Below are 27,144 nucleotides of genomic sequence, written 5' to 3'. Positions count from 1 at the left end.
TAAACAACACCCCCAGTGCCTTTCTGGCTTCTTTTCCTTCTTCTCCACAGCACCGTCAAATACGCCTATGGAGAAAAAAAATCAATTGAAACAAGCAACTTCAGAATAGGATCTTCATGGTGTCTTACAGCCCAGTCCACCCCCCACCCCCACAGCTGCATCAAATACAGCTCCATAATCTGGATCACAGATTTCCTAATTAAAACCACCTCTGTCTTGTTTGGATTTAATTGTCTGGTTTGCCTTCATCCAGCTGTTACCAATTGCAGACCTACACAGCTTCCCTAGTATCAGATGGAATTGAGATGTAGAGCTGGATGTCATCTGGTTAGTACTTGGATGGGAGACCGCCTGGGAATACTGGGTGCTGTAGGCTTATACAATAGTCTTTCGAGACTGAAGGTTGCCAACCATTTCTAGTGCCTCCCCATCTCACCCCAACTCCTTTGATAAAATCTCCCAGTGGTTTCATGTAGCTGTTCATCAACATGGGGGGGGGGGAGAACTAAATGCATGAGATGCCAAGACAGTGGCCCCCAGTGCCACTTTCTGGAAAAAAAAAAAAAACCCTCCAGGAAGACCTAAAGCCATTGGAGCTGAGTTCCACCAAGTGTAATCTTCAGGCATTCCAGAAGGACCTCATGGTTGATGATCTAGATCAGGGGTCTCCAAACTTTTTGGCCAGAGGGCTGCATGAAATATCTGGTGCAGTGCTAAGGGCCAGAAGAAAATTTAAATATAAAATTTAAATAAATAAATTAGAGATGAAACTTAGATGAATGAATAAATGAATGAGTGGGCTCATTCACTCAGACACTCCAGCCCTCAGAACATCCTCCAGATGCAATCAGAGCACAGCTCTGGTCATGTTCAGTCAAGCGGGCCAGAGGCTTTCAGGGGCAAGAGGCTGGCTGCGGGCCAGATAGAGGCTCACTACAGGCCGGGGTTTGGAGACCCCTGATCTAGATATAGAAAACTGCTGAGAGGTTCAGTAGAACCAAGAAAGAAGCACTCCCCCTATCTAGTTTCTGGTATTGGTCATCAGTGACGGTGACCAAGGCTGTTTCCATCCCAAACTTAGTCAAAGATTGAAATGGGTCAGTGTAATAAGTGCTGTCCAGAAATTCCTGTATCACCAGTACATGCTCAAGCATCTTGCTCAAATGGGAGATTAGAGAGTGGCCAGTAAATATCCAGAACAGTGTCATTAATAGAGGGCAGGCAACTGCCATCTTAAGGCATGTTGGAACCACACCTCCCTGCCCACTCAGCCTGTATTCCCTGTGCAGATCTTTACAGGTACTGACAGACAAAGCTCAAGTGAGCATGTGGACAGCCTCACACTATCAAGTATCCTGTATACATCCTCAGGCTGCACAACTTGAAAAGAATCCAAAACAACTGGACAAGTAGATGTAGAGGGTACATTAAGAGGAATGGTCAAAGCAGAGTTAAAGCATTTTATCTGCCAAGTGTCTTGCAGATCGATCACAGTGGCCCACTGAGGTTTCCCCTTTCTGCGGGCCCTGCTGTAAAAAGGGCATGCACCACCTGGAACAATTCCACTGGGCAGCTCTACACAGACACAACGGTGACAGAGAAGCACATCCTTGATGTTGTCACTGCCACAGAGCAGTTCCTAAAATGGCTCTAGTTAGCCATGTATAATCATGAGGCTCCCTCCATTGTTGCTCAAAATGTCTGCCCAGATCCTTTGTTGCAACAACTCCCCAGGGAGCTCTATAGCTAGACAGAGGACAGTCAGGTGCAATCATCTCAATGGACCTTGACATTTCCCTATATTGGAGGACACTCAGACACCCTGAAGAGGCAGGTGAGTAGGTGACACTGCAGGTGAGCCAGGGAGATCTGTCTGCTCTGTGAAAAGCCAACAATAGATTGTCACTGGGTGTTGCCGAATATTTCAGGGACAGTTGGGTTTCATCACTAGCCTGTTGCTGTTTCACTCTTCCCACCCCTCCATAGTACAGTGTGCTCTGAGGAGCAAATGGTAATCCTCACTGCTGCAGGTTGGCCCCATTCAGCTAGGCCTGAGGTCAGGTTACTAATGGCAATTCTCTTGTTATGAGGGATGAATGAAGATGGGCATGTGGGCTGTATTACTCAAGGGCACTGTACCACCCTGTTGGGGTAGAGTTCCCCATAACTACCAGAGCAATGTAACCTGGCCTATCCAGCATGGAAATGCAGATCCTGGAATGGTAGTAAGGGGGTAGACAGTAGGTTGATATTTCCTGATAAATGAAACTTTGCATGACCTTGGCTTTTCAGGCCTCCAGGAAGACTCTTTTAAAGAAGGCAGGTGGGTTGGCTGAGTAAACTATTTTTAGGGCCCAATCCTATCCAATCCTGCACCAATGCAGTTGTGCTGATGAAGTGTGCACAACATCCTGCAGTAGTGGGGTAGCCATGGAAGCCTCCTCAAGGTAAGGCAACATTTGTTCCCTTACCTTGGGGCTGCATTGCAGCTGCACCAGTGCTGCAAAGTTGGATAGGATTGGGCTGCCTGTTGGCTATCTCGTATTTGAGTAGTTTAGATTGCATTATTTCCGTTTTTAATATGTATTTTGTTTTACTTGGAATAAATTTATGGCCCACTCCAATTGTGATCCTAGCCCATGTGCCACCCGGGGCCAGGACTGCAATATGCCCCCCCCAAAGCTGCCAACCCCCACTTATCGGTTGCATCTGGAACCTCATGCGATGCCCTCTAGCCCTCCAGATGTCTTCTGAAGGCCTCCAGAAGGCCTTCTGAGGCCTTCTGAGGCCTTTAAACATCACTTCCAGTTTTCCAATGAAGGCTTTTGGAGGGCGGCTAAAGGATTCAGCGCAAGGCCTCCCGGGTCCTCAGAATATGTTGTGCCAAATTCCCTTTCCAAGCTTATTCTAGAGAACTGATTCTGCCCCAATCTGACCACCTCCTTTTTTTTTTTTTCTTTTTGCATTTTTTAGAATTAGAAATTAAAATTTTGGCTGGTAGTGGTGTCACATCCCTTGGGCTCATCACCCAGTGCAACCCACACCCACCGCAGTTCCCTAGTGATGCCACTAGACACTATTTCCCAAATTTCTAGCTTTCTCCTTAAAAAATTGATACAACAGGCATACTTCAGACAACCAAAAGTGTTTAATTCTTGAGGCCAAACAATACAGCATGTTAAATGAGCAGTTTGGTCCCTGCATCTTTTTTTTTCTGAACAGAAATAGCAATCACATTGGGGTAGGATCCAAATTAAGATCATGACCTTGGCAGTGCATGTTTCCACCACTGTCCCAGACCAGATTCCCCCCCCCCATTTTCCTTGAAATTTTCCTTGAATGGAAAGCTATTTTCCTTGAAAGGGAAGCTCCCCTGGGGATCAAGATCAAGACCATGACAGGAGGATAGGGATGATACCCCTCGGCCACATATGGTTCTGTACTGGATTGGGGGACATGGTTTTTATTTCCATTGGAAATAAAAGAAACACACGTCTTTAATGTAACATGTATATTGGTCTTTAGCATACGTAAGAGTAATGACCTCCTCTCCTACCCAATTTTTTTGAATAAGTTGCTGTCCTGGGTGTTCTTCCCAATTGCAAGGAGGCAAGACCAAAGCAGTGACTCATGGAGAAACACAATGGATAATCTTTCTGGAATGGTAAAATGTTCAACTCTTCTCTAACATGTTAGTTTTCTACATGAAATTAGGGCTTTGTGTTTTTTTTACATAGGGGAGTATTCAAACACACAATCCCTTACCTCAGTGTTTCACAAACTGTGGGTTGGGACCAACTAGTGGGTTGCGAGCTGATTTTTGGTGGGTCATAAAAAGTTTTTGAAACGTTAAAAAAAAAAAAGCATTACAAACACCATTGCCCAGTTTGCAGAAGAAAATTGTTAGCTGCTATGAGATAATTTTCATACCACCAAATTAAAATGTCACATTCTCCAATTTTCTCTAGTACTGGCATGTTGTATCATGGGTGAACCCAGTTTTGGCCTTTTGTCTGACCTAGAAGTTTCTAACTGCACATCTTGCTCTCCAGTTCAGCCTTCTGGGTACCCTGAAATGACTGTAAAGGCTTGAGGGAACAGTCCTTGAGCTCCATTTCCAGGGAGAGTCAAGCATATATTTACACACACACACACACACACACACACACACACACACACACACCCCATATGTAAGGTCTCTAACAGCATCATGAGCACAGAACCCTGATTATTATTACTTAATAATGTATTAATTATTACTAATAAATACAATATTGTATCTTTCTAGGTCTCTTTTTTTGTCAAGTGGTCATGATAGATTGTCATTTTTAAAAGTGGGTCTTGGTGCTAAAATGTCTGGGAAGCACTGCCCCCCCACCCCCAAGCCTGTAATAATATAATTCCAGGAGGACCAATTTCTCTACATGCAAAGATTGGCCCCAAATGTGTGAAGTTGTACTTTTCTTTTTCTTTTTCTTTTTTTAAACAAGAGCTTCAACTACTTATGGTTGTCACTATATATTTTTGTCCATTGTAGGATTGGCATAGCAACATTTTCCTCCATGTAAGTAAATCATTACCTTCTGATACCCAGCTGTTGAGCTAAAATCTTTATGGAATCCCCATTATGTCCAGCTGTTGAGGTCAGATATCTTCAGAACTAAGTGCACTGCTATTCTATGAGAGAGAATTCAGGAGGGCATTTATCACTTCTGAAGGAGTAACATTGGCTTCAGAAGCTTCCGTTTGCTGACAGCTCTGTTTAATTGAAAGGAAAGGAGAATTGAGAGCTGGTAGAGCCTAGCGATGGAGCAAAGCAGCTGTTTAATTGCAAACAATTTATTTGCACTAATTCCAATGTCTTTCCTCTACTCTCATCTTGTTGGAAAGTAGGTACAATCTGCAGGGCACTGGTGGGGGGGGGGGGGGATGACCTAATCTGAAAATCCAAAACTGCTTGAGTGCTAACATGATGCCACAAGAAACACTTCCCTGGTCCTGAGCACTGAAGTGGCTCTGCCTTTGCAGAACACTCAACATCCCCAGACAGGCAGGAACTGAGAGATAAGAGGCTGCACTTTCCAAAAATCCAGTGCCCTGATAAGTAGCAGCAGGGGGCTCTAGCATGCTGAGACAGAGAAGGAGTTTCTAGAAACTAAACTACACCCACCTGCCTCTCAATGAATCTCAATCCACCAATGCCAAACAGAAAACCAAGCAACGTTTTCTGTGTTTCCCATCCCAATCTGCAGAATCCTGAGCTTGGATGTCACCTGAGTCTGCCAAACACCTGGGAAAACAGCTCTCACCACTGCTCCTTGTGGTGTGACTAGACTCTGTTACCAGCAGCTTAGCAAAAAGTCTCAGCGTTCCACCCACTGTGCTGTTCCAACTTCAGTGCCTCTAACTTACTGGCAACCAGCAACATGTTGTAGGTATATATGCAAATATTCTAAAATTTAAAAAATCCATAATCCAAATCGCTTTTGGTCCCAACCGTTCCGGATAAGGAGTGCTGTGAATAAGGAATAAGGAAACTTATTTTCCTTTTTTTTCCGTTCCGGAAAGGACAGGCAGGAGGGTAGAGCCTCTGTCTGCCTGAAGATAACATCCACAAGGTCGCCAGTTCGAGGCCACCGGCACCGTGCGACCTTGGAGCAGCTAACAAGCTGAAGCCGAGCAATTCCATCTGCTCTGAGCGTGGGAGGATGGAGGCCAGAATGTGAAGCCAGATCGGATTGAAACACCTGAATGTAGTGGTTCTTGAAAGAGAGAACCTTCTTTCAATTGTAAAAATCCCTATTTAATAAGGGATTTGGATAAGCCTGCCTATGTAAACCGCCTTGAATAAAGTCTTGAATAAAGACCAAGAAAGGCGGTATATAAATACCTGTTGTTGCTGTTATTATTATTATTATTATTATGTCTTGACCAGAAGTGACATCATCAAGAAGGAAAATTTTTAACATCCTAGGCTGCAATCCTACCCATACTTAATGGGGACTAAGTCCCATTGACTATCATATACAGATTAGCCTGTTAAAAGTACAGATCTGTAACATTTCCCCAAATGCAGTCACATACAGGGTAGCATCAAGTTTAATATATTAAAAATAAAATATTGAAATGAATGGGAACTCACCTGAAATTGGCTCGTGACCCATCAAGTGGGTCCCAATCCATAGTTTGATAAACACTGCTATAATGCATTTTATTTGTATCTCTAAGATTCTACAGTCCTTGGCTTTGATCCTGGGGCCCAGCAAAAAAATATTTCCAGTAACTGGAGTAACTTGGCACTGACACAATTCCAATTATTTGTTTTATTTATTTTTCATATTTTTAATACTCCTTTCCTCCAAGGAGCTCAGGCTGGTGAACAGAGTTCCTCCCCACCTTATGGCCTCACAACAACCCTGTGAGGTAGGTGACGCTGAGAGAGAAGCTGAGCCCAAGGTCACCCAGGAAGCTTTGGCCGAATGGGAATTTGGACCCAAGTCTGAAACCCAAACCACTACACCATTTTGGCTTATTACTTATTTTCTGTTTGGACTAAAGATCAGTTATGAAGAGATCAAAAGTAGTGAAGGTGCCAAGGTATCAGCAGGACAACTACACTAGGCCATGTACTGTCCAGGACTGGAATGGGCAGGATTTGTCAGTAGTGTCCAGCAGGGATGAACTCGTGATTCTCAGACTTGATGAGTTATGAAAACACACTTTTCTAAGACTCGTGGGAATTTGAGTCATGTGTGTCAATGACTCAGGCACTGATTTGTGACTCAGGGCTCTGACCAGAAAAGAATCATGAATTGTATAAACACAAGTCACAAAGACTTTTCATTTTGGGCCCACAACATGGTGACTCAGCTTTAAGTGTTTGTGCACTTGCTTACTATTTTTTTTTTTTGCCACTTCTGCACTCCCTTGAAAGGCCACATGGGTGATCAGGAAGCCACCATCCAAACCAGCATGAGCAGCAGAGCTGGTGGGAGGAGGGTAGGTTGGCTCCAAGTGGAAGGGGCTGGGGGGGGGGGGAAGGGAAGCTGTATGATGCTAGGGGAGGAATCAGAAGGTGGGGCAGCTAGGAGAGTTGGCTCTCTTGTCCATGTTCAGAAGGAACTGACGATTGATTGGCCAAATAGGTGGTCTGATTTTTTTTTCTCTAGACAAGGGAGGGGAGAAGGAGGAGCCCAATGGATGGGGGAGGGGAGTCTTCCAATAGGAAAATGCCTGGATAGCCCAGTGAGAGGGCCAAAGAGGTGGGCAAAGCAGGAGTGGCAAAAAATGCATTTTACTTGCAACAGAACACCTTCTAAACTTGTGGTTCATTTGAAGTGAAGGACTTGAACACATCACTGACAGCAGATGGGATGGGAAGATCAGGGCAGTGTTAAGTGAGAACACATAGCAGCACCTCCACTTTCCGAAAAGACTCAAGTCAAAATTACTGTAAAAAAAGACTCAGGACAAGTTGTGGCAGCTGCCCATTATGACTCAAGAGCGAAGTCAAGTCATGGGGGATGGAAACTCACAACTCGGCGCTGTGACTTGGGCACATCCCTGGTGTTGTTCTGAAATGAAATGTCTGCAGAAGCTCCCTGAAAGTCCAAGTTTTTCCCACTCATAAACCCTGCTATTTTCATAGATTATAAAGATCTACTCTAGATTAACCTTACATGACAGATTTTTTTTGTTGATTCCTGGAAAGGGGGAGCGGGGAAGATGACTAACAATTTCTCAGTTGCATAGACCAGTTGCTGTGAATCTATTTACATTTCATCAGATTCTTTTTTTTTTCTTAGCTTGTTACAAAAACAAATTCTCTTAAATATATGTAAATATGTAAACACTGTACACACTCAAGGTGTGATCTCAGGCCTCTTGAAATGAATAGCAAAGTTCTCATGGACTTGTTGTAGATTCAGGCCCTAAGCTAGCACAGTACATGAAAGCTGACCCCTACCATACTTCTGGTAAAATAAAAGATCAAGCTACTATTTCAAAACCAGCTTTCTGAGGAATCAGGCTCGTTGTTGAAAACTTTCCTGCACATGTTGGAGTTCTCTTGGTGAAGAGGGTATTCAGAGCTTGCTACCAACTTCACTTTTCCCTTCCGGGAGATATAAGGTTTTCCAGATGGTAGGCTTTCATATTTAGTTACATATTGCCTGCAAAGAAACAAGGACATTATATTGTAACCAAATTAATATAAACACATCTCACATTCATCTAGAGCAGGGGTGCCCAAACCCCGGCCCTGGGGCCACTTGCAGCCCTCGAGGCCTCTCAATGCGGCCCTCAGGGAGCCCCTAGTCTCCAATGAGCCTCTGGCCCTATGAAGATTTGTTGGAGTCCACACTAGCCCAATGCAACTGCTCTCAGCGTGAGGGCAACTGCTTGTTGTTTCATGTCTGTGATGCAGTAGCTGCAGCAAAAAAAAGGCCAGCCGTGCTTTGTGCCTTTTATAGGCCTTGAGCTATTGCAAGTTCTTCATTCATTCATATAAGTTCATCTTTAATATATTCATTTATGTAAACTTATGTAAATTTATTCAAATTTTAAATGTAAATTAATTCTTTTTTTTCCCCAGGCCCCCAACACAGTGTCAGAGAAATGATGTGGCCCTCCTGCCAAAAACTTTGGACACCCCTGATCTAGAGCACTACTAGAGCACTACTGTCTGAGAGGCAGCAAGTTGCCTTGCACTTGCTACACAAAAAGAGATCTTTTCCAGCCCTAATGGAATTAAACTTAAGACATTCTGCATGTAAATTATTATTATTATTATTATTATTATTATTACTGTTATTAACAGTATTTATATACCACTTTTCAACAAAAAGTTCACAAAGCAGTTTACAGAGAAAATCAAATAACTAATGGCTCCCTGTCCCAATAGGGCTCACAATCTAAAAAGATGCGAAAGAACACCAGCAGGCAGCCACTAGAAAAGACACTGCTGGGGTGAAGAGGGCCAGTTACTCTCCCCCTGCTAAAAAAAGAGGAGCACCCACTTGAAAAAGTGCCTCTTACTCAGGTAGCAGAGGTTATGAGGTTTGAGGTAATCCTCAAAGCATGCACTTCACCACAGATCTATGGCCTCTTCTCCTGCCTTCCCGAACCCATAAACAAGGGAGCTGTAAAATTGCTAATAAACACTCTAGAATTGCATCATAATTCTTTTCTATAAATTTATGATGCAACCACATTTGAATTATTATGCACAATTTTGGTTATCTTTTAGCCCTGCACTAAGATGGCTAACTATGCCAACAAACAAGTACATTTTTACTTCCTCCTCAAAGGAGGTTTCATTTTGTCCATCTGAAAAAAGCAGGTGACTTCCCAGACCAGCAGCAAAAGAAAGAGGAGGCAAACAGTGTTTGAACAAAAAGGTTCAGGAATGTATACAGGTTGAGCCTACTTATCCACAGATTTTTGATCCACGAATTTGGCTAAATGGGAATCTGGAAAATCCCTATTGAGCCAGATTTGTCCCAACCTGAAGCCACTGAATGCGACCGGAGCAATGCTCCAGTCATATTTGGAGCTCAGTGGACCCCAAAATCTGTGTGATTTTATATCACATAGAATTCAGTATCCATCAGGGGCCAGGAACAGAACCCTCACGGATAACGAGGATCCACCTGTAACTGAATAAATACAGCTGTGTAGGCCCAAAACAGAGACCAAGAGAGCTGATGTAGCACAGTGGCTAAGAGACTGAGGACACAATCCTAACCAGGTCTACTCAGAAGTAGGTCCTAGTTTGTTTAATGGGGCTTACTCTCAGGAAAGTGCGATTAGGATTGCAGCCTGAGCTACAGTAGCTTAGGACTTCCCAGTTCAAGTCTTACCTCTAGCATGAACTCACAAGCTGGCCTTAGGCAAGGCAAGCCTCAGCTCCCCTGCTGCAATATGGGGATAATAATATTGCCACTGCAATCCTACATGTGCCTACTCAGAAGTAAGCCTCAATGGAACTCCCAGGTAAGTGTGTGTATAAAGATTACAGTATTAATTACCTTCCAGGATTGCTTTATGGATCTTCATGCAAAGTGCTTTGGACATTCAGAAAGAACTAAACAAATGTTCAGTTTTAATGACTATAGTTGAGTGGAATGCCTTCTTCTGGGGCACCAAGAAAATTCTTTCCAACAATACGGATTCTCAATAAGTTGGGACTATTCTGGCAAGTCAAATGTCAGCAAATTTCCTACCTGAATGGGGAGTCACACCTGTCCATCTGTATGCAAACCAGAAATGGATACTGTGAAAACTGCACCCTGAAGACGAAGTCTAGTGTTGCTTCGATTTCAAAACTAGTCTCCATGCCAGCCTTCACGAAGGAGGAATCCACAGCGATGTTGCCAGCTACCACCAGAGCTCCCCTGTGGGAAAAGATTGAGGAACAAGCAGGATGGCCAACAATTAATGGTAAGGTGGTGTCGGGAGAACAGTCCACTCACTCCCATTCCTGTAACATTAGGCAATGTCATGTCATCACGTCACTGGCTGCTGCTAGCAAGGACATCGAAATACACTTGATGACACCACAGTGCAGGCTGATGGGGGCTGGGGGCTGGGGATAAGAATAGGCCCTCAGTTTGGCTGTACTTGTCGTAAGAGGCGACTAAACAGTCACCGGGTAGATGGGACTCGTCAGCCTGGGAAGGCAGCTCATCTGAGAGAAGGAAAACTCTGATCCCAAACCTCCACTGCCTTGTGGCTACATCCAGTTATGGAAAAGGCTTCAGGAGTCAACCTCGAGGCAAAATCTGGAGCCGGAGTCCCTGAGGCAGTTCATGGCTGAACACAGTCACTTTCTGGCAACTCCTGCGACGCCGCTGGAACCAACCGTATTGGCCTCTGCCTTTCCATTGGACCATTTCAGCGATGTGGAGAGGGGGGATTTGCTGCGTGGGTAACAGCCTATCCTCCATACCTAATTTACCCAGGCTTCGCAGACTGGAGAGGACACTCTGTTCCAGAACCACCATTCAGAGCGTGACACCATAGTCTTCCGAGACTGAAGGATGCCAACAAGAAGTGCAGGCTGATGTGTCCAGACAGTAGAGGAGGTGAACTTAACATGTCCCTGCCATTTTTTGGCAGCACCCAGATCAAATGTAATATTTAATTCCATCCATAGTCTCCATCTGAGAAAAGCATGCTCAAGTCCCACAGGTTTTGCAGTTCTTCTTGCCAGTGTCATTTCCACCTTAAAGCCATCCAGTACTACCAGGGTGTTTGTTGAAGCAGCTGTCCCATAACCTCCCTTTCTCTGACAATCACACCAAAGTCTGACTTCCAGTCAGAGACACAGAATAGCTTTTGGTGGGCTTTTGGGCATAGGAGCAAGGCTGGTTTGGGCAGATTATTAATGAATATTGACTTTTACCTATTTCATGCTTTTATTATCCTGTTGCCTCTGCAGAGATTTTGGGATCAAGTGGCTCAAAAGACTCCCCCAAAGAAAGCTAATGTGTTCTTCATTCCCAGTACGTTTCCACGTGACTATTCATTTAGGAAATTGTTCGAATTTCCTTGCTTCACGGGATTTAAAATTCCCCATGCTGATAAAATTATTAGAAGCATTTCCATATAGTAGTGTCCAAAATTAGACAACTCACCTGCTTTTAACATTGGTTTTGGATTCTCTGTACCAAAGACTGAATTCCATTCCTCCTGAAACATCAACGCTGAAGCCTCCTTGGAACTCAGTGCTACAGGTCAGCCCAGACTGTAACTGAATGACCTGAAAGCATAAGGAGCACAATTGTTCCTTGTTTTATTAAACGCGTGTTATTCTGGACATGGGTTTTATTATTGTTTAATTAAAATATGTCAATTTCCTAATCAATGAAACCACTTCTTTTGATCTGCAGTTCCCCAAGGCAGCTAAAAATATCAATGATAAAGCCATTCATTGAATGTCATCAGATGTTCCTTGGCTACACAGGACACAAGAGGGAGCCTTTCCAGTAGTGGCCTCCAGATTATGGAATTCCTTTTCCAGTTGGCCTTCTTGCTACTGCTGTTTAGACAAATGATTAGGAAAAAAAAACTTTATGTGTCCTATTGTGTTTTTAATTTGTTTTGGAGTTGATTATAATGGATTTGTTTTGTAACTGATTTTGCTTTTATGTTTTCATCTGTTTTTGGGTGTTTTATTTGGCTGTTAGGTTTATCTTTTTAAAATGTGCTGACAGTTATGTTGGGGGGTCATAAGAACATAAGAAGAGCCCTGCTGGATCAGGCCAAAGGCCTATCTAGTCCAGCTTCCTGTATCTCACAGTGGCCCACCAAATGCCCCAGGGAGCACACAAGACAACAGACACAACCTGCGTCCTGGTGCCCTCTCCTGCATCTGGCAATCAGAGGCAGCCTGCCTCGAAAACCAAGAGCTTGCACATACCTACTATGACCAAATTGGTGGAATATAAGTATTTTTAAATAAACAAACAACAGACACAAAAATCCAGATACAGCTGCTGCACAAGAATGACAATAGAATTTCCCAGGTAGCTCCCGCCGCCCAAGTACTTGCAGGAAGGACCACGTCTCTGCTGCTTGCTGAGAAGAAAGCTGCAATGGGGCCAAGTGGGCTCTGAGCAGGGCTTTCCACTCCAGTGTGTTCCAGCTGAGAAAGCCCGGTCTCATATTCTCATCCACTGTTCTTCAGACAGGAAGACAAGGGCAAGGGGATATAATTGGGTTTCCATTTTTGAGTGGAGTGTACAGCTAGATTAATATGGAAAGAGGCAGTCCAAAGATAGCTCCATCTATGCAAATAGAAATGTAATACCCTTGTTAATCCCTGCTAACTAGGCAAAGAGGCACCTGTTAAAGAGGTGTCCTCTTATATTTACTGGGGGAGGGGGACTGTTCCTCTTTACCCCAGCATGGCATCTTTTCCTATGACTGTTAATTATGTCTCATCTGCCCCTCTTTTAAACCTGTGAGCCCTTTGGGGATAGGGAGCCACTTACTGATTTATTTATATATGTACACCACTTTGGAACAATGTTTTGTTGAACAGCAGTATATAAATATTATTATTAATAATTATAATAAAAAATATGGAACAATTCTGCTTTTTCCTGCTACCATTGATAATTTGGAGTGTGTGTTCCACTGCCTGCTGTAAAGCTTCATGAGTGGACTAGACTTGGCTGGAATGTCACAACAGTACTTTCCTAAAGAATGTCCTTTAGTCTGGAGAGTATTGCTTGTAAATATTGTCAGTGCTGCACAGGAAGTAGAACATTAGAAATTACCGCAGACACTCGCCTATAAGTCAACCTCACAGATAAGTCAAAGGGCAGGTTTTGGAGCCAGAATCATGGAATTTTCTACGACCCTCAGATAAGGGGGTTAAATTTAGGGGGTGCAACTCAATTAGTGGTTGAGTTGATGATAAACACATCTGTCAAAAACCTTGTAAAGGGAGGTGGGGAAGCTGAGCTTGTTCTAAAAACACAGCAGTATCAATAAAAGGAGTATCAATATTCATGCTACATCATTGTAGCTTTCTCCTTCTCCCTTCTATCCCTAGCTAAAACAAAAGAACAGGTCTCTCCTGGAATCAATGGGACTTGTGAATGACTTAACAGTGTTGCTTCCCAAAATTTCTAGAAACAGTCACCACCTCCTTCCTCCACGGGTGCTTGGGCTTTAGTGATTTCCATGGCTACTTCTCTTTTTAAAGCCTGTGGTGATTGAGGGGGAACCCCCTGTGTTGGTGCCTCCTCCTTTCCCCGGGTTAGTTCCATGCAATGGTCAACAGCTGATAGACCACACTGCCATGATGAGGATACTCGGGAAGCAGGACAAGCTGAATGTACAGGTTGAGACTTGGAATCCATGAGGGTTTTCTTCCCAGAACCCCTGTGGAATCGTGTTAAAGGAAATTCATTTAAAAAACAATGTCCCCTTGCTCATCGATTTAAAAACAGCCTTGCTTACCTTCATAATGCATAAGAGTGGCAGCAGGCAGACAATCAATCAATCTCTCTCTGCAGGTGCTTAGAAAGGCTTCACTCCAAGGCAAGCAATCCCTCCCTTCACTTCACCTGGAGCTCTCTGGAAAGAATGCAAAGAGAATGCAAAGCAGAGGTGATAATCACTTCTGCTTTGCATATTCATGTGCTCCAGGAGAAGGGAGGGGTCGCCATTCTAAGGGCCTGGAGAGAGATTGATTGTTTGACTGCTGCCAGGTCACCCCCATTAAATCTGTGGATTAAATCTGTGAAAAATCTGTGGATACTTAGGTTATACCTGTATATACAAAAGTGTATTTCAGATTTAATGCACAATCCTAAGCATGAATACTCAAGTAAGTTCCACTGAGCTCCACAACTGCTTATGTGGCTGGCAGAGATATACTACTGATACCACCAGAATGCATTCCTGTTTCTGTGGTTGACGCTCATTGTTATGGGAGGTGCTTCATCTCCTTTATAGGCCTACAGAGTTGGCCAAAATTAAGGAATCCAGAACCTACATGCTGGCACAGTTCTTGAGGCAGGTAGCCAAGATATTCTGTAAAAGTATTTCTGGAGCTTAGCTAATGTCAATCAGTGGGAGTGTCCTGGAAGCACCACGCGTGTAGGCTCTGAAGAAGATTATATTTCCCATCTGCCAAGATTAAAATAGATTAATCCTGTTCTGGTTGTTCTTACCTGTGTTCTCTCTGTAAGAGCAGAAGAACATGTTTCCTTGGTGTGTAGTTAAGGGATGGAAGTAGGGAATGTTACATGTGTTTGGAAAGAAAATAAAGGGTCCAGTATATAGTTCATACCTGTGAGTAATCTATCAGAAGAATGAGTGCCTTCACCACATTCATAGTGTCTCCAGTAGCCGAGAACATTTTGGACATTAAATCACCATACCCATGGAAAAAGGTGACAGGTCTGAGCTGAACATCAATGAGTATGGCTGACATGCCAGCAAAGGACTCCAAATCTTCTTCACCTTCATCTGCAGTTGCAGCTATAAGAGATTCCAGGCCCTGAGCCTCAGTCACGACCTACAAGGTGACAATGAGATCCAGTATGCATGTTGAAGGCTGACCAATTGCAAGAACTCTAACTCTGTAGAGCCATACTGCATATTTATTTCCTGTAGGAAAACAATGAACTTTCAAACTTAACTTCAATTTAAAAATGTTTATTCATCTAGAATAGATCAATGGTTGTCAAACTTTTAGCACCAGGACCCACTTTTCAGACTGAGAATCTGTCAGGATTCATCACCAGAAGTGATGTCATTACCAGATGTGACATCATCAAGAAGGAAGAGTTTTAACAATCCTATGCTGCAATCCTACCCACACTCACCCAGGAATAAGTCCCATTTACTATCATTGTTAAAACATAGTAGCCTGTTGAAAGTACAGATCTGTAACATTTCCCCAAATACAGTCACATAACAAGGTAGCATCAAGTCTAATATACGTATTAAAAATAAAATATTGAAATGAATGGGAACCCACCTGAAATTGGCTCACAGCCCACCTAGAGTGTCCCAACTCACATGAGAAACACTGATTAGATGATGCCACATCAGAGTGAAACATTGGTATTCTCTGAGACTCCCATTTTCATAATCAGCAGTTTTATTTGTGAAGTGCCTATTGTCATTAGTCACTACACATTTAAAAAAATATATCTGTCCCCAAGTCTGCAACTGAAGCAGCCCAATCCTATTCCCCACCAGCCCAAAGCATGCAGTACCACCAAGAGAGCTCATGCTGCATGCTACCTCCCTGAGGCATGCTACCTCCTTTTAACTTAACTCCCTGTAGGCCACCTGGTCACCAATGGGTCTCCTTGGACCTATGCCAGGTATCTAGCTGGCATAAGTCTGAGGAGCTTCGGCATGTCGGGCCAGGAAAAGGGGAACAAATCTTGGTGTGGGCCAAGGTCACTGAGATCCTCCACTCCTACTCTCTGCCTGGCCCACTCCCTGCCCCATTCCACCCACTATCTACTTCCAAACCACCTGCCAACATTTTACCTGCTCCGGCAGGGCATCTGGGAGACACTACTGGGGCACTTCTGGTCCTTTGGGCTGGTGGCCCCAAAGCACACAACAGCAACACAGCTGGACCAGGACTTATGGTGGTAGATCACGAGGTCAGCCACCATAAGCCCCAGATATAATTATGGCAAAAATGGATTAATATTCTAGAAAGAGTAAAGGTAAGTCCTGCAATTCTTCCCCTGCTCCCACACTCTTATCAGGAAAAGCAACTCTTACGTGTGTATGTGTGGATTCAGGCTGAGTGGAGGATCAACGTGAGAAAAAGGACTGTTTAACCTTTTCCTTCTCAACCAGTTGCAACAGTTGTGTGTGGCACACTACAGGGTCCCAACTCACCAGCTGAAGTTCAGTGTGTTATACCTCCCCGTCTCTCAGCAAGGTATAGTGGCCTATAAATGAAGTCTGGTCTACAAATCAGGTGGAATGAGTTATCAAAGTTCTTAGGTGATGGAATGGATTGCATCTCTTTAGATTACAGGTTGAGAGTGCCAATTTTGAATGTTCTGCTAACAAAACAAGACCCTCTGTGAGGAAAAATATAGCAGAGGCCCAGCTCAAGCCTGCTCCCTCAGTATTAATTGTCAACTTGCACGGACACTTTTTAAAACAAGAGATCACTCAGAAATTGTATCGTCCAACTAGTCTGAAATTGTATGATCCAATCTACTTCCTTATGCACGTCACCCTTCCTATAAGCACATGTCAGTTTTGTAACAACAAAGCTACATCAAACTTAAACTATTCTCAGTTCAAACCTGCAGTGCTTGACCCCCATATGCTGATCAATTACTCTACCTGTGCCCAAGACTTACCTGGTTTACATGAAGGTGAGATAATTTATTGAAAAGAAAGAAATTCATGTGACTTTTCCTTAAGATGCCTGAGCCTGAGTAGAGTATATCAAGGCTATATGAAGATGAGACATCTGGGGTACCTGGATTAAATAGAAGGACACATTGAAATGATCCTTTTGGTAACACTGTATGTCAAAAAAGAACAATGAAATCTATCTAGTTTGAGAGTCACTTACGCAATAGGTACCCGGAGAAGGCTGAGGAAGAACCCATCTTTGAAAATCGGTCATAGTTATGGATGAACATGTCCTTCAGAACTTTCCGAATCATTTTGCTGAAACACAGAAAAATACATTTTACCATCAGCAAATTAAACTATTATTTATTAGAGATATTAACAAGTGGACTGCCTGTCCACATACACTGTATTTGCTCTATGTTCCTCCTTTGTCTTTGTTTCTTTTTAGGAGAACATTAAATACAGAGAGCAAGAGGGAGAGTGAAAGGGACAGGGAGAGGGAGGGGGAGGGGGAAGATGATATATGAGCTTTAGAAAAACAGTGCTGTCCATCTGTCCACTACCAGCTCATGCTGAAAACTCACAAAGCCTTTTTTTAAATTTCAGAGCTAGATGCTGGAGCAGAAAAAAGTATGCTTGTATGCAGCATGGTAAGAATGCTCTACATGTGCCACTCATGCCTTCACCCTCAAAAAGCATTATGTACAGACATGCACAGAAGCATGAATGAGAAAAGACACTTGATATACCTGGCTGGCATTTCAAAATGTAGAATGTCCTGGACTAGTGAAAGCATGTACTTATTCATTTCTAGTGGCAGCTCTCCAATGGAGAGCAGAATATTTTTTACTTCCATGTAGGAAGGATTGTTGTTGAAGATAATGGTAGCTGCTGACGTGCGGACAGTCTTCTCGTGGACTTTACGATTCTGGTGATAAATCCTGTTCATTGTTTTCTTCACCTAATTGGGATACAACTTGATTAGGAACTGAATTTCTTGGGCTGCAACATTTAATTGGTTCACTCATTAGACAAATTGATTTCAAACCCTTCAAGACTGAAAAATATGACAAGTGCCCCCAATTAACTGAGCAAAATATTTTTTTGAATAGTATTTTTAATACATATAAGAGGCCATCTTAGGAAAGGTACTCCCCCTTTCTCCCACATAGGAAAGAACTTTGTCCTTTGGCTTGGTGAGGAAAAGGCATGTGTCTCCTTTCTTGGGGCGATCTGAGGCGGGGGAGGGCAGGAGGTGGGCAGGCCGATGGGTGGACTGGGCCTAGGTGGGGGTGGTGCCAGGATCCAGCACTTTGTCCGGATCCTAACCTCCATCCCGGGAGACCTAGCACCGCCACCTCTTTAGGTGGTGCAGAGCTGAGAAACCCCATTTCAGCTGCTGTTGTGTTACCCGGGGTAAGGGGAATCAATTCCCCTTGCCCTGGGTTGTACCGCAGCCAGCCCTAACCCTGTGCTGGATACAGTACAGGCCAGCTGGCCCATCTGTTCCAGTGCAGGTTAGGATTGGGCTGCCTGAGTGGTTTTGACAGAGACCCCTGAGGTTCAGTATTGAAGTTCTGTATTGTTCTCCCAGGGGGTTCTGCCCAGGGAGCCAATCTGGTTAGCCTGATTACCTGTACTGGTGGCAGCACATTCAATCTACCAAGTCTTTTCCCTAGTAAACTATGTGTCCAAACGGGAGAAAATGGAGCAGAAAGGGAGAGAACATGCTAACCACTAAGGCACTACTACTCTGGATCACCTTGTGGTTGCTGGCAGCCCCTCCCTTGACACAGACGGGGCTACATTTAATATTTAAAAGGTCCTCTTGCCCTTTTTTCCGTAGTGGGAATCTCTTTACCTCAATGGTGATGTAAGAGTGGTCATATCTCTGCAGAGCAGAAATAGCAACATTGCTGATGGGTCCGTCTCCTGACTCAGCATATTTCAGAAGCATCGGAATACCTTCAGGCTGAAGGGCATTTTTAAGTGCCAGAAGGTAAACCTTTATGTCATTGGCCTTCTCTGCCCTGTTCAAGCCTCCAAAGATCAGCTTCTTGGCTTCCATGATAGCCTGGAAAGAAAACATTGCCACATTCTAAGAAATTGTCATACTGAATAAGAATCCATCTTACTGTTAATTATAACTATTATGAATAGTGCCTTGCAGAGCAAATCAGAAGACCGGACAGAACAGGGAGCATGCAAGAATCCAAGGACATAATGTATCAGTTTGCACATATAAATAAATGCAATGCTTTCTTTGTTGCCCAATCTACAGCACACTAGCACTGGTGGGATATGTGAGCACTGTCACAAACATGCCGTAAAGCACATTGTGGCACCATGGTCAATTGTGGTGTGGGCTGGAGCTGCATGAAAGAAGGTAGCAATGGGCAGTGGGCACCAAACCTTGGCCTGCGGGCCAGTGTCCCTGAAACCACATCCCCCATGTGAACAGAGCTTACCATTCTGTGGGGGAGCCTGCTATCTTGGTCTCTGATCTCCCCCACAGTTAGTAGTGCTGGCCAGCCACTTCTGCATTCTGGTACTTCAGCAGGTTCTGCACCTGGATTTCTGGGCAGATATGGCTGGCCAGGGTGAATTTTGGGAGAAACTGGAGACAGTCGTGGAACAGGAAGCTCCAATAAGCTGGGGAGGCTTTTTTCCCAGAGCATAGTGATCCCGACTTAGAGACCGCTGGTCTAGAGGGCTGTACTACAGCATGATGAAATAGTGTGTGCGTCATATATAGAAGGCAGTAGTGTACCTAGTGTATTTGACACATGGGATGGACCACTCCCACCACCCTTCCCGTGGCTACTCAGAGTCATGGGTAGACCTGGCCTCCACATTGAGATCCTTCCCCCTAGTAGAAGCCACAGCTACCAGCTGTTTGAAGTGAAGGGTGGACCTGGCCTCTGCTTTGAGATAACCTCCCATGTAAGACCAGGTCTACCTGATATTTGAAGCAAATATTTGGGCTCACCTTTGAGTTCGGAGCTCCCGGAAGGGAGGAATCTGTCAACCAGCCCCCAGAGCTCCAGGTGTTTCTGCTCTGCCACTGGGTGGAGGGAAGGAGCCAGCCAGCCACTAAGTTGGGGTGCATCTTGATGCTTGCACTGTGTGCCTGGAACTCAGCAAGCAACTGACTTGCTACAACAACTGTGATACCTCTGCTACCAAGTGTGTTGTGGCCGGAAGGGTGGGGCCAGATGGGAGAGGCAGGATTGGGCTACTAGAGGATCTATTGTATATTTTTCTGCAATATATCCACTGAAAGGAAGGACTACTTCAAAAGGTGTAATCTCCCAAGCAGTGGCGTACAAATGGGGGGCTGGGAGGGCTGCGGGCTGCAGGTGACAAGCTGCAGGGAAGTGGCAGAGGCCACCTCCCAATTTTTAAAATTTTGGTATTTTTGAATAATACAGTTGTGTTATATATCATTCAGTGTGTAATTTCATGCAGAATGCAATGAAACAGAAATATCTCTATTCTATCAAATATATGTATATTTTGCTTTTCTTCTTTATTACAACAAAACTGCTTGCGTGTGTATGATAGACCACAAGCCCGTTGCATATTATCTTGTTCTCTGTCTGCGCTTCTTCTCTGGCCATTATTATTATTCATTTCATATCATGACTATTACTGAAAATAATTTTGTCTTGGGGAGGGTGCAAAAAATTTATGGGCCCCGGGTACCAAATGACTTCACACAGAGATCAGCTGCTAGGATTTTCATACTGGCCAGCATGCAACAGGCATGTGATATGGGCACCTTCTTATTGCTGGCACCTGGGGTGGACCACCTCCCCCCATGCTACACCACTGGTAGAAGATCCAAGGTTTGGTTCCTGGCATCTTCAGGCAAGACTGGGTAAGAGTCCTGCCTTAAACCGTGGAAAATCTCTTCCAGTAAATGTAGACATTACTAATCTAGATGGATCAATGGCATTACTCAATATAAGACAGCTTCACATATTTATAGGAGACAGAGCTTGCATGGAGCTTCATATTGCACAATTCTCCTCATGTTTTCAACACATAGGATTCTGCTAGAACGAACAAGTACGTACAGGCAGTTTGCAGTCTCCCTTGTTGCACAGCTTTCTGATGAGTGCTCCCATGATAATGATAACTGTTTCTCGGATTTCACTGTTGCCAATCGGATTGTGATATATATTCTGTTATTTGAAGAAAAAGACACCATTAATCTAGCATTTAACCTTCACAGCCCATTTGAACTGTCCTTAACACCCTAGGCTGTGTTTATACTAGTTTTTCTTCTTAGGGGATATGTCCATAGAAAAGTGGGTGCAGTTCTTACCAAATCCTATGTGAATTCACCAGTTTAGTGCTTGACTTCTAGGTTTGGTTGTAGATAACTGATGGCCCAATTCTTCCTAAATGGCTGTTGAAAAGCCATAAAGCGCTTTGCAACAGCATAGCCTCTAGCAATGCCGAAAGAAAGGCCGGAGCCTTCTTGCTCGTGCTGATGCACGTGGGGACCTCTGTCAGAACAAGTAAGACCAAGGATGGGAAGAGAACAGAGAGGGTATGGAACCGGGCAGGGGGAGGGTGGCAACATGGCTGGAGGTGGATGGATTGGACCCAGAAGGGGATGGGTTCAGCAGTGCCAGTGAACACCATATCCTATCCCTTTTCCTGGCCCTGATCTGCCAATATGGTTCATGCAGACTTGCACAAGTGATATCACTGGCACAGATCTGAGTTGCCCCATTGCAACTCCTGAGGCTTACCCCAGGGCAAGGGGACAAATGTCCCCTTACCTTGAAGAGCCCTTTAAAAGCCAAAATTCTCCCATGGGATACAGCGTAGCCCATGCCAGCACTGCTGCATTAGCACTGGGGAATTTAGTTAAATTGGGCTGCCTGTTCCTCGTTAAATAAGAACTCATATCCCAGTAATGTGCCATGCAATGTCCAAAGAGAAATTGTGAGAAATATTGGAAACTTATTGTGAGAAATATTGGAAATATTGTGAGAAACTACAAATGAAAAACTACAGCAGTTGTGTGCTGAGCTATGGGGCAGTCTGAAGACCTTCCTACCACCAATAAACAGCTTTGCCAACTGCATCAACAATGTTTACCCACAATTAGGGGAAAACTACACGTGACATTAAATGCATCATTCTGTAGATATAAGCTAAGTTTTACTTGTGAGTGGCAATCATATGGGGCCACAATTTGGATTGGGACCAGAATTACAAGATAGTTTTAGGGTGAAATTGCCACTTTGTCGTACGGATTTTCAGTAGCAAAACAATGTGGAGGTAAAGAGCCCTCCCCCCCCCCACCGTGTGCTGTTGCCCTCAAATAAATCACAGACTACATCGCTCCTATTCATGAGTTAAACTTAGCCAGGAACTATACAATGATGCCTTGTTACTGAAAATGAGGCCCATGGCACTTAGATCAGTATGAAGATACTTGGAAGCCAATCCTATGCTTGTTTATTAAGAAATGGCCTGGGACCAAGATATCTGAAGGGCTGTTTTTTTCTCACATGAATCTGCCTACTTGCCAAGATCTTTCTGAGAGGCTTCCACCGCTTTATAAGACTCACTCGCAATTTGTTAATAACCTTGGGTGGTGGCCCCCACAATGTGAAACTTTGTCCCTTGGGAGGTGCAGCTGATGCCGTCCGTTCAGGAGTTTTGTCTTCCACTGAAGACCTGCATTGGCCCTCTGTCAAGCGGTCTGTGGTCTCTGTTAGTGATTTTTTTTTTAATTTGCTTTGATTTTTCTGTTGTCAAACTTTTAAATATGTTTGCAATTTTGGATTGTAACCCACCTTGGGTTGCTTCAAGAAAGAGAGCATTTACAGGTGAAGCCTCTTTATCCACAGTGGATTTGTTAGTGGACCCATTGCTCTGGTTGCGCCAGGGCCATTCTGAGCCTTGGAGAGGCCGTGCACACCGGGAGCATTTTTTTTTTGATGACTTTTGATGACCAGAGCATTTTGTTTTTTACACCACCGCATGCAGCTTCTCTGAGGCTCAGAATGGCACCCAGAGTGTTTTTGGGCAACTTCTGTTTTTTTTAAAAAACTGTAAGTCATTAAAAAAAACACTCCAGGTGCCATTTTGAACCTTGGAGAGGCCACATGCAGTGGTGCACAGTCTCTCAGAGGCTCAGAAACCTCCCAGATACGACTGGAACAAGGTTCTGGTTGCGACTGGGAGGTCTGCAAGACAGAGACCTGAGAGTTCAGAATTCGTGGTGAGGCCAATTTGCAAATGCCAAATTCATGAATAAAGAGACCCCGCCTGTAATTTCTAAAAATAATTAAGCCCTCCTCTACTCATTCAGTGAAGTCTTTCCTCCCAGATAATTGCATAGGTTTGCAGTTTTACTGTCATATTTTCACAAACTCATCTCCAGCTCCTATGAATTGTATCTCCTCTGCAAAGTTCTTGCTATTAGAACTGTGACTTACTATTAACGATCTGAGTAGTAACTCATCGGGGTGAGAGGCCAATCCACAGGCATAGAGGAACCGTTCCTGAAGGACAGACTCACTCTTGTTCTTGTAATCCAGAAAAGTCAGCATGGCCTTCAGAGAGTCTGGAGTTTGTGCAGCAGTTACAGCATCAACTAGCTGGGGACTGTATAATAGGGAAGAGCAGGGAAGTAAAAGTTAGCCTAACATCAAGTGAACACTTACTGTTATAGAAGCAATGTCTCTACAACAGTGTTTTAATACTGTACAGATTCCAAAGAGAAGAAAATTTTGGCCATTGTAGACAGTGGCGTCAATACAGGAGGGGCAGGGTAGTAAGGACTGCAGGTGCTGCAAACTCCACATAAGTGGCCCCTCTCACTCGCAACTGGAGCCATTCCAGACAGTGACAGTAATGCGCAGATGCTCCTACATGTTGCCATCTCTGCCAAGAATGGCTCCAACAGCAAGTGGGAAAGGCCACTTACACGGTGTGTTGTGGCTCTTGCAGTACGTACCGCGCCGCCCTTTGTAGCTACGCCACTGACTGTAGAACCAGCTGGCATACACTTGCATCCTGTGGTCTATCAGTCTGCAATCCTATAAACATTTTCATGAGAGTAAGCCCCACTGAACACAATGGGACTTACTTCTGAGAAGACATGCATAGGCTTGTGCCGTCAGTCTATTTGCAAATTTAACATGGATATGCAATAGATTACAAAATAGGTTGTTAGCAACTCACAGTATTTCTATGTTACTTTCACTTCTCAAGATCTGAAGAATTTCTTCTTGCGTTGCTTTCCTCAGGCCCTGAATAAAGGATAAAAATCCTCTCACAGCATCAGCTTTGGAAAGGTTTTCCACTCCCAGCTGTTTTCGGATGGTCTTCCATTGCTCAGAGAGCTGCCAAAAAAGGAATACAAATCGGTAGAACATTTTTTGCACTGGTTCTAATTTTGATGTGTTTGTTGTTAATCATGGTTGGTTGGTCAAAATCATAATCACCTAGCTGCATTTCTGACAAGAACAGAAATTAAACAGCTAGTTTTAGCTTGAAGGAATACATGAGTTTAACAGCCCAATCCTATCCAACTTTCCAGAGCCAATGCAGTTGCAACACAGCCCCAAGGTAAGGGAACAAACATTCCTTGACACTGAGGAGGCCTCTGTGGCTGCCCCCCCACGCTACAGGATGCTGTGTACGCCCCATTGGCATGCTGCATCAGTGCTAGAAAGTTGATTAGGATTGGGCTATACATTTAATGGGATAGCAAGCAAATAATGACCCACCCCCCGCACACGTTCCCTCCACCATGGATCTCTGTAGTATAAAGTCTTTGTCTTAGCCCATCCGCTCATCATCATGCTATTTGGCTATTAATGTGTATCTCTCGCAGCTTATACTGCTTTGAGTATGAGAAGATAAAGACTGAATGCAATTTGGATAATCAGTTTAGATAGAAATATTTTACCTTCCAGGCTGAAGAGTTTATTTGGAATGTATACAGAGCGCATGTTGTGCATGAATGGAAAAAATATTCAGAACTAGCAGTGCTATCCGTTCATTTGTAATTCTACTTATTTGATAAGCTGAAAAATAAATAACCCCTGAGCATAGCACATTATATTAGTTTTGGCCCTTACTAACAATACCTTCACGAGAAGAGGTAGGCAAACTAACACATAGTATTTATGGAATCACTAAGTGGAAATAGTTGTCTCTCCCTTCCATTCTCTGGCTAAAAACAAATTATTTATTTATATACCTAGAAAATGACATTCCACTAGGCTTTATTCATTCATTACCAACAAGGGTTGAAGGTCCTGCAAGATCTGTCATTATCCCATAGTTCACACAGTTCAATCCTATTGGGGCCTGCCACCAGCAGAATGCACATTCCACTGGTGGTGTCTGCCTTAGAGGAAGCTGTAAAATACATTCTAGCAGCTTGCAAAAGTGCATGCCGCTGGAGCACTGGCAGGAAGGCCAGAGCCTTCCACCACGTGCCAGAGGATCTCTAGCCTCCCAACAAGGCAGGTAGGGCAGTGGGGTAGGCAAAATGGTGTGGAAGAGGCTGGGATGGGGTGGGGATGGCAGAATGAGGCAGCCAGAATGAGGACAAGGGAGAGGGCAGAATGGGGCGTTGATGGGGACAGGTGGATCAGGTCCAGGAAGGGGGTAGGATTGGTGGTGGCATCAACCACCAAATCCTAGCTCCTCTTTCGGACCTGATCCTGTAGTATGGGTCCATGCAGATTTGCACATGCAAATTCACCAGCACAAGTCCAAGTAGACCCCTCCACACTGTGGAGAATTACCCCAGGTAAGGGAACATCCCCTTATCCAGAGGAGAACTCCATAACTGCCCCCCTTCAGGATGCAGCGGTAGCCATTTTGGCTGGATCAGGACAAGTATTAGCCACTTTCACTTTCACCCATCTTCAGAAATTATAATCTTTATTCATCCAACAGCACAACTCTATGCATGTCTATACAGAAGTAAGTCCTGTTGTGTTTAGTGGGGCTTACTCCCAGGAAAGTGTGTATAGGATTGTATAATGATATTTTGGATCTTAAACTTTGAGTCTAACTAGACTCACTTCCAGATCACTCCCTTTTGAAACATTTAGTGGACATTTGCACTAGGTTTTAGTGGACATTTGCACTAGTGGACATTTGCACTAGGACATTTGCAAAAGGTTTTTTCCTTTCAAACAACCTCCCACATTGAAACTTCCTGGGTGTTTTGGCCTGTGCTATCACATGCCTCCACTTCCGTTTTCTAGCTTTATCTATGGCATTCATTGGAGAAAGCTCAGCTGTTCTTTCCAGCAATGTTTATTGCAGCTCTCTGAACTGGGGAACCGCATCAACACTAGCTCAGCCTCCACTCAAATATCCTATCTCTATAGTGTCAATATTATTAAGCAGCAGCAGAATAGCACTACCATTTCAACAGTACAGAGTTCATCTTACCTGGACTATAACTAAACATAATTAGATAATAATGATGAATGAGATGCAGTCTATTTCCTGTGGATTAGTAGCCAGCAGGAGTATGTTAATATAGCCTAGGATGACAGGTGGTGACTATACATCTCAGTAGATCACAAAAGTTTAGTGCCATGGTCAATAATGCTGTGAACTTGCTAGTTGGGCCATAGGAGCATATTAATACCCTTCAGTCTCAGCCCTTCCATCTGTAATATGGGAATAATCATGATAAGGGCCAAATGACCTGTGACATTAAGGGAGCAACCCTAACCAACTTTCCAACACTGGAATAGCTGTGCCAGTGGGGCATGTGCTGCATCCTGCGGTTGGGGGGCAGTCACGGAGGCCTCCTCAAGGTAAGGCAATGTTTGTTCCCTTACCTTGGAGTTGCATTGCCCTTATGTCAGTGCTAGAAAGTTGGCTAGGATTGCAGCCTAAGCCTGTTATTATTACTGACAGGCTTAACTTCTCTTTGAAAAATAGCAACTGGCTTGGTCCTGTGTAGATTGGGAGGAGCAGGAGATGGGGGAGGTGGGCTCTAAACAGGCCCCCTGCCATAGCTTACCCCTGCAGATCTGACCAAAGCTGGACTGGTAGCTGAAGTGCACCTCCATTTCCCCTCCTTTTTTATAAGTTCAAGCACAGGCAACAGTTAGTATGGAGCTACTGTCACTCTCATCCTCTTCTTCCTTGCATGAGAAAAGGATTGGGCAGTGGCAAGGCAAAGTGGCTGGGTGAGTGTAGGCAGATGGCGGTACCCAGCAGGTGCGAGGTGCAAGGGAGTCCTCCTGCCAGTTTGCTGGCTTCTGCAGCCTG

General features: G+C 44.1%; 1 protein-coding gene across 1 annotated transcript in view; it reads right to left on the bottom strand.

Moving 5' to 3' along the window:
- Window positions 1–6,363: 6,363 nt before the first annotated feature.
- MTTP (microsomal triglyceride transfer protein) overlaps window positions 6,364–27,144 on the bottom strand; it is a 41,155-nt gene continuing 20,374 nt past the window's right edge. Inside the window, exons 8-18 of the mRNA XM_066632310.1 lie at window positions 24,076–24,236; window positions 23,328–23,496; window positions 20,943–21,050; window positions 18,725–18,937; window positions 17,613–17,824; window positions 17,081–17,178; window positions 16,863–16,984; window positions 14,807–15,034; window positions 11,637–11,761; window positions 10,224–10,394; window positions 6,364–8,171 (exon numbers count right to left, since the gene is read on the bottom strand). Coding sequence (XP_066488407.1) covers window positions 8,003–8,171; window positions 10,224–10,394; window positions 11,637–11,761; window positions 14,807–15,034; window positions 16,863–16,984; window positions 17,081–17,178; window positions 17,613–17,824; window positions 18,725–18,937; window positions 20,943–21,050; window positions 23,328–23,496; window positions 24,076–24,236 — 1,776 coding nt within the window. The 3' untranslated portion in view covers window positions 6,364–8,002. The remainder of the gene's footprint in view (window positions 8,172–10,223; window positions 10,395–11,636; window positions 11,762–14,806; window positions 15,035–16,862; window positions 16,985–17,080; window positions 17,179–17,612; window positions 17,825–18,724; window positions 18,938–20,942; window positions 21,051–23,327; window positions 23,497–24,075; window positions 24,237–27,144) is intronic.

Source organism: Tiliqua scincoides, chromosome 6 (genome assembly GCF_035046505.1).
Source record: "Tiliqua scincoides isolate rTilSci1 chromosome 6, rTilSci1.hap2, whole genome shotgun sequence".
Taxonomy (NCBI): Eukaryota; Metazoa; Chordata; class Lepidosauria; order Squamata; family Scincidae; genus Tiliqua; species Tiliqua scincoides.
Note: the sequence above shows the minus strand (reverse complement) of the source record. Positions and strands in the feature narration are given on the sequence as shown.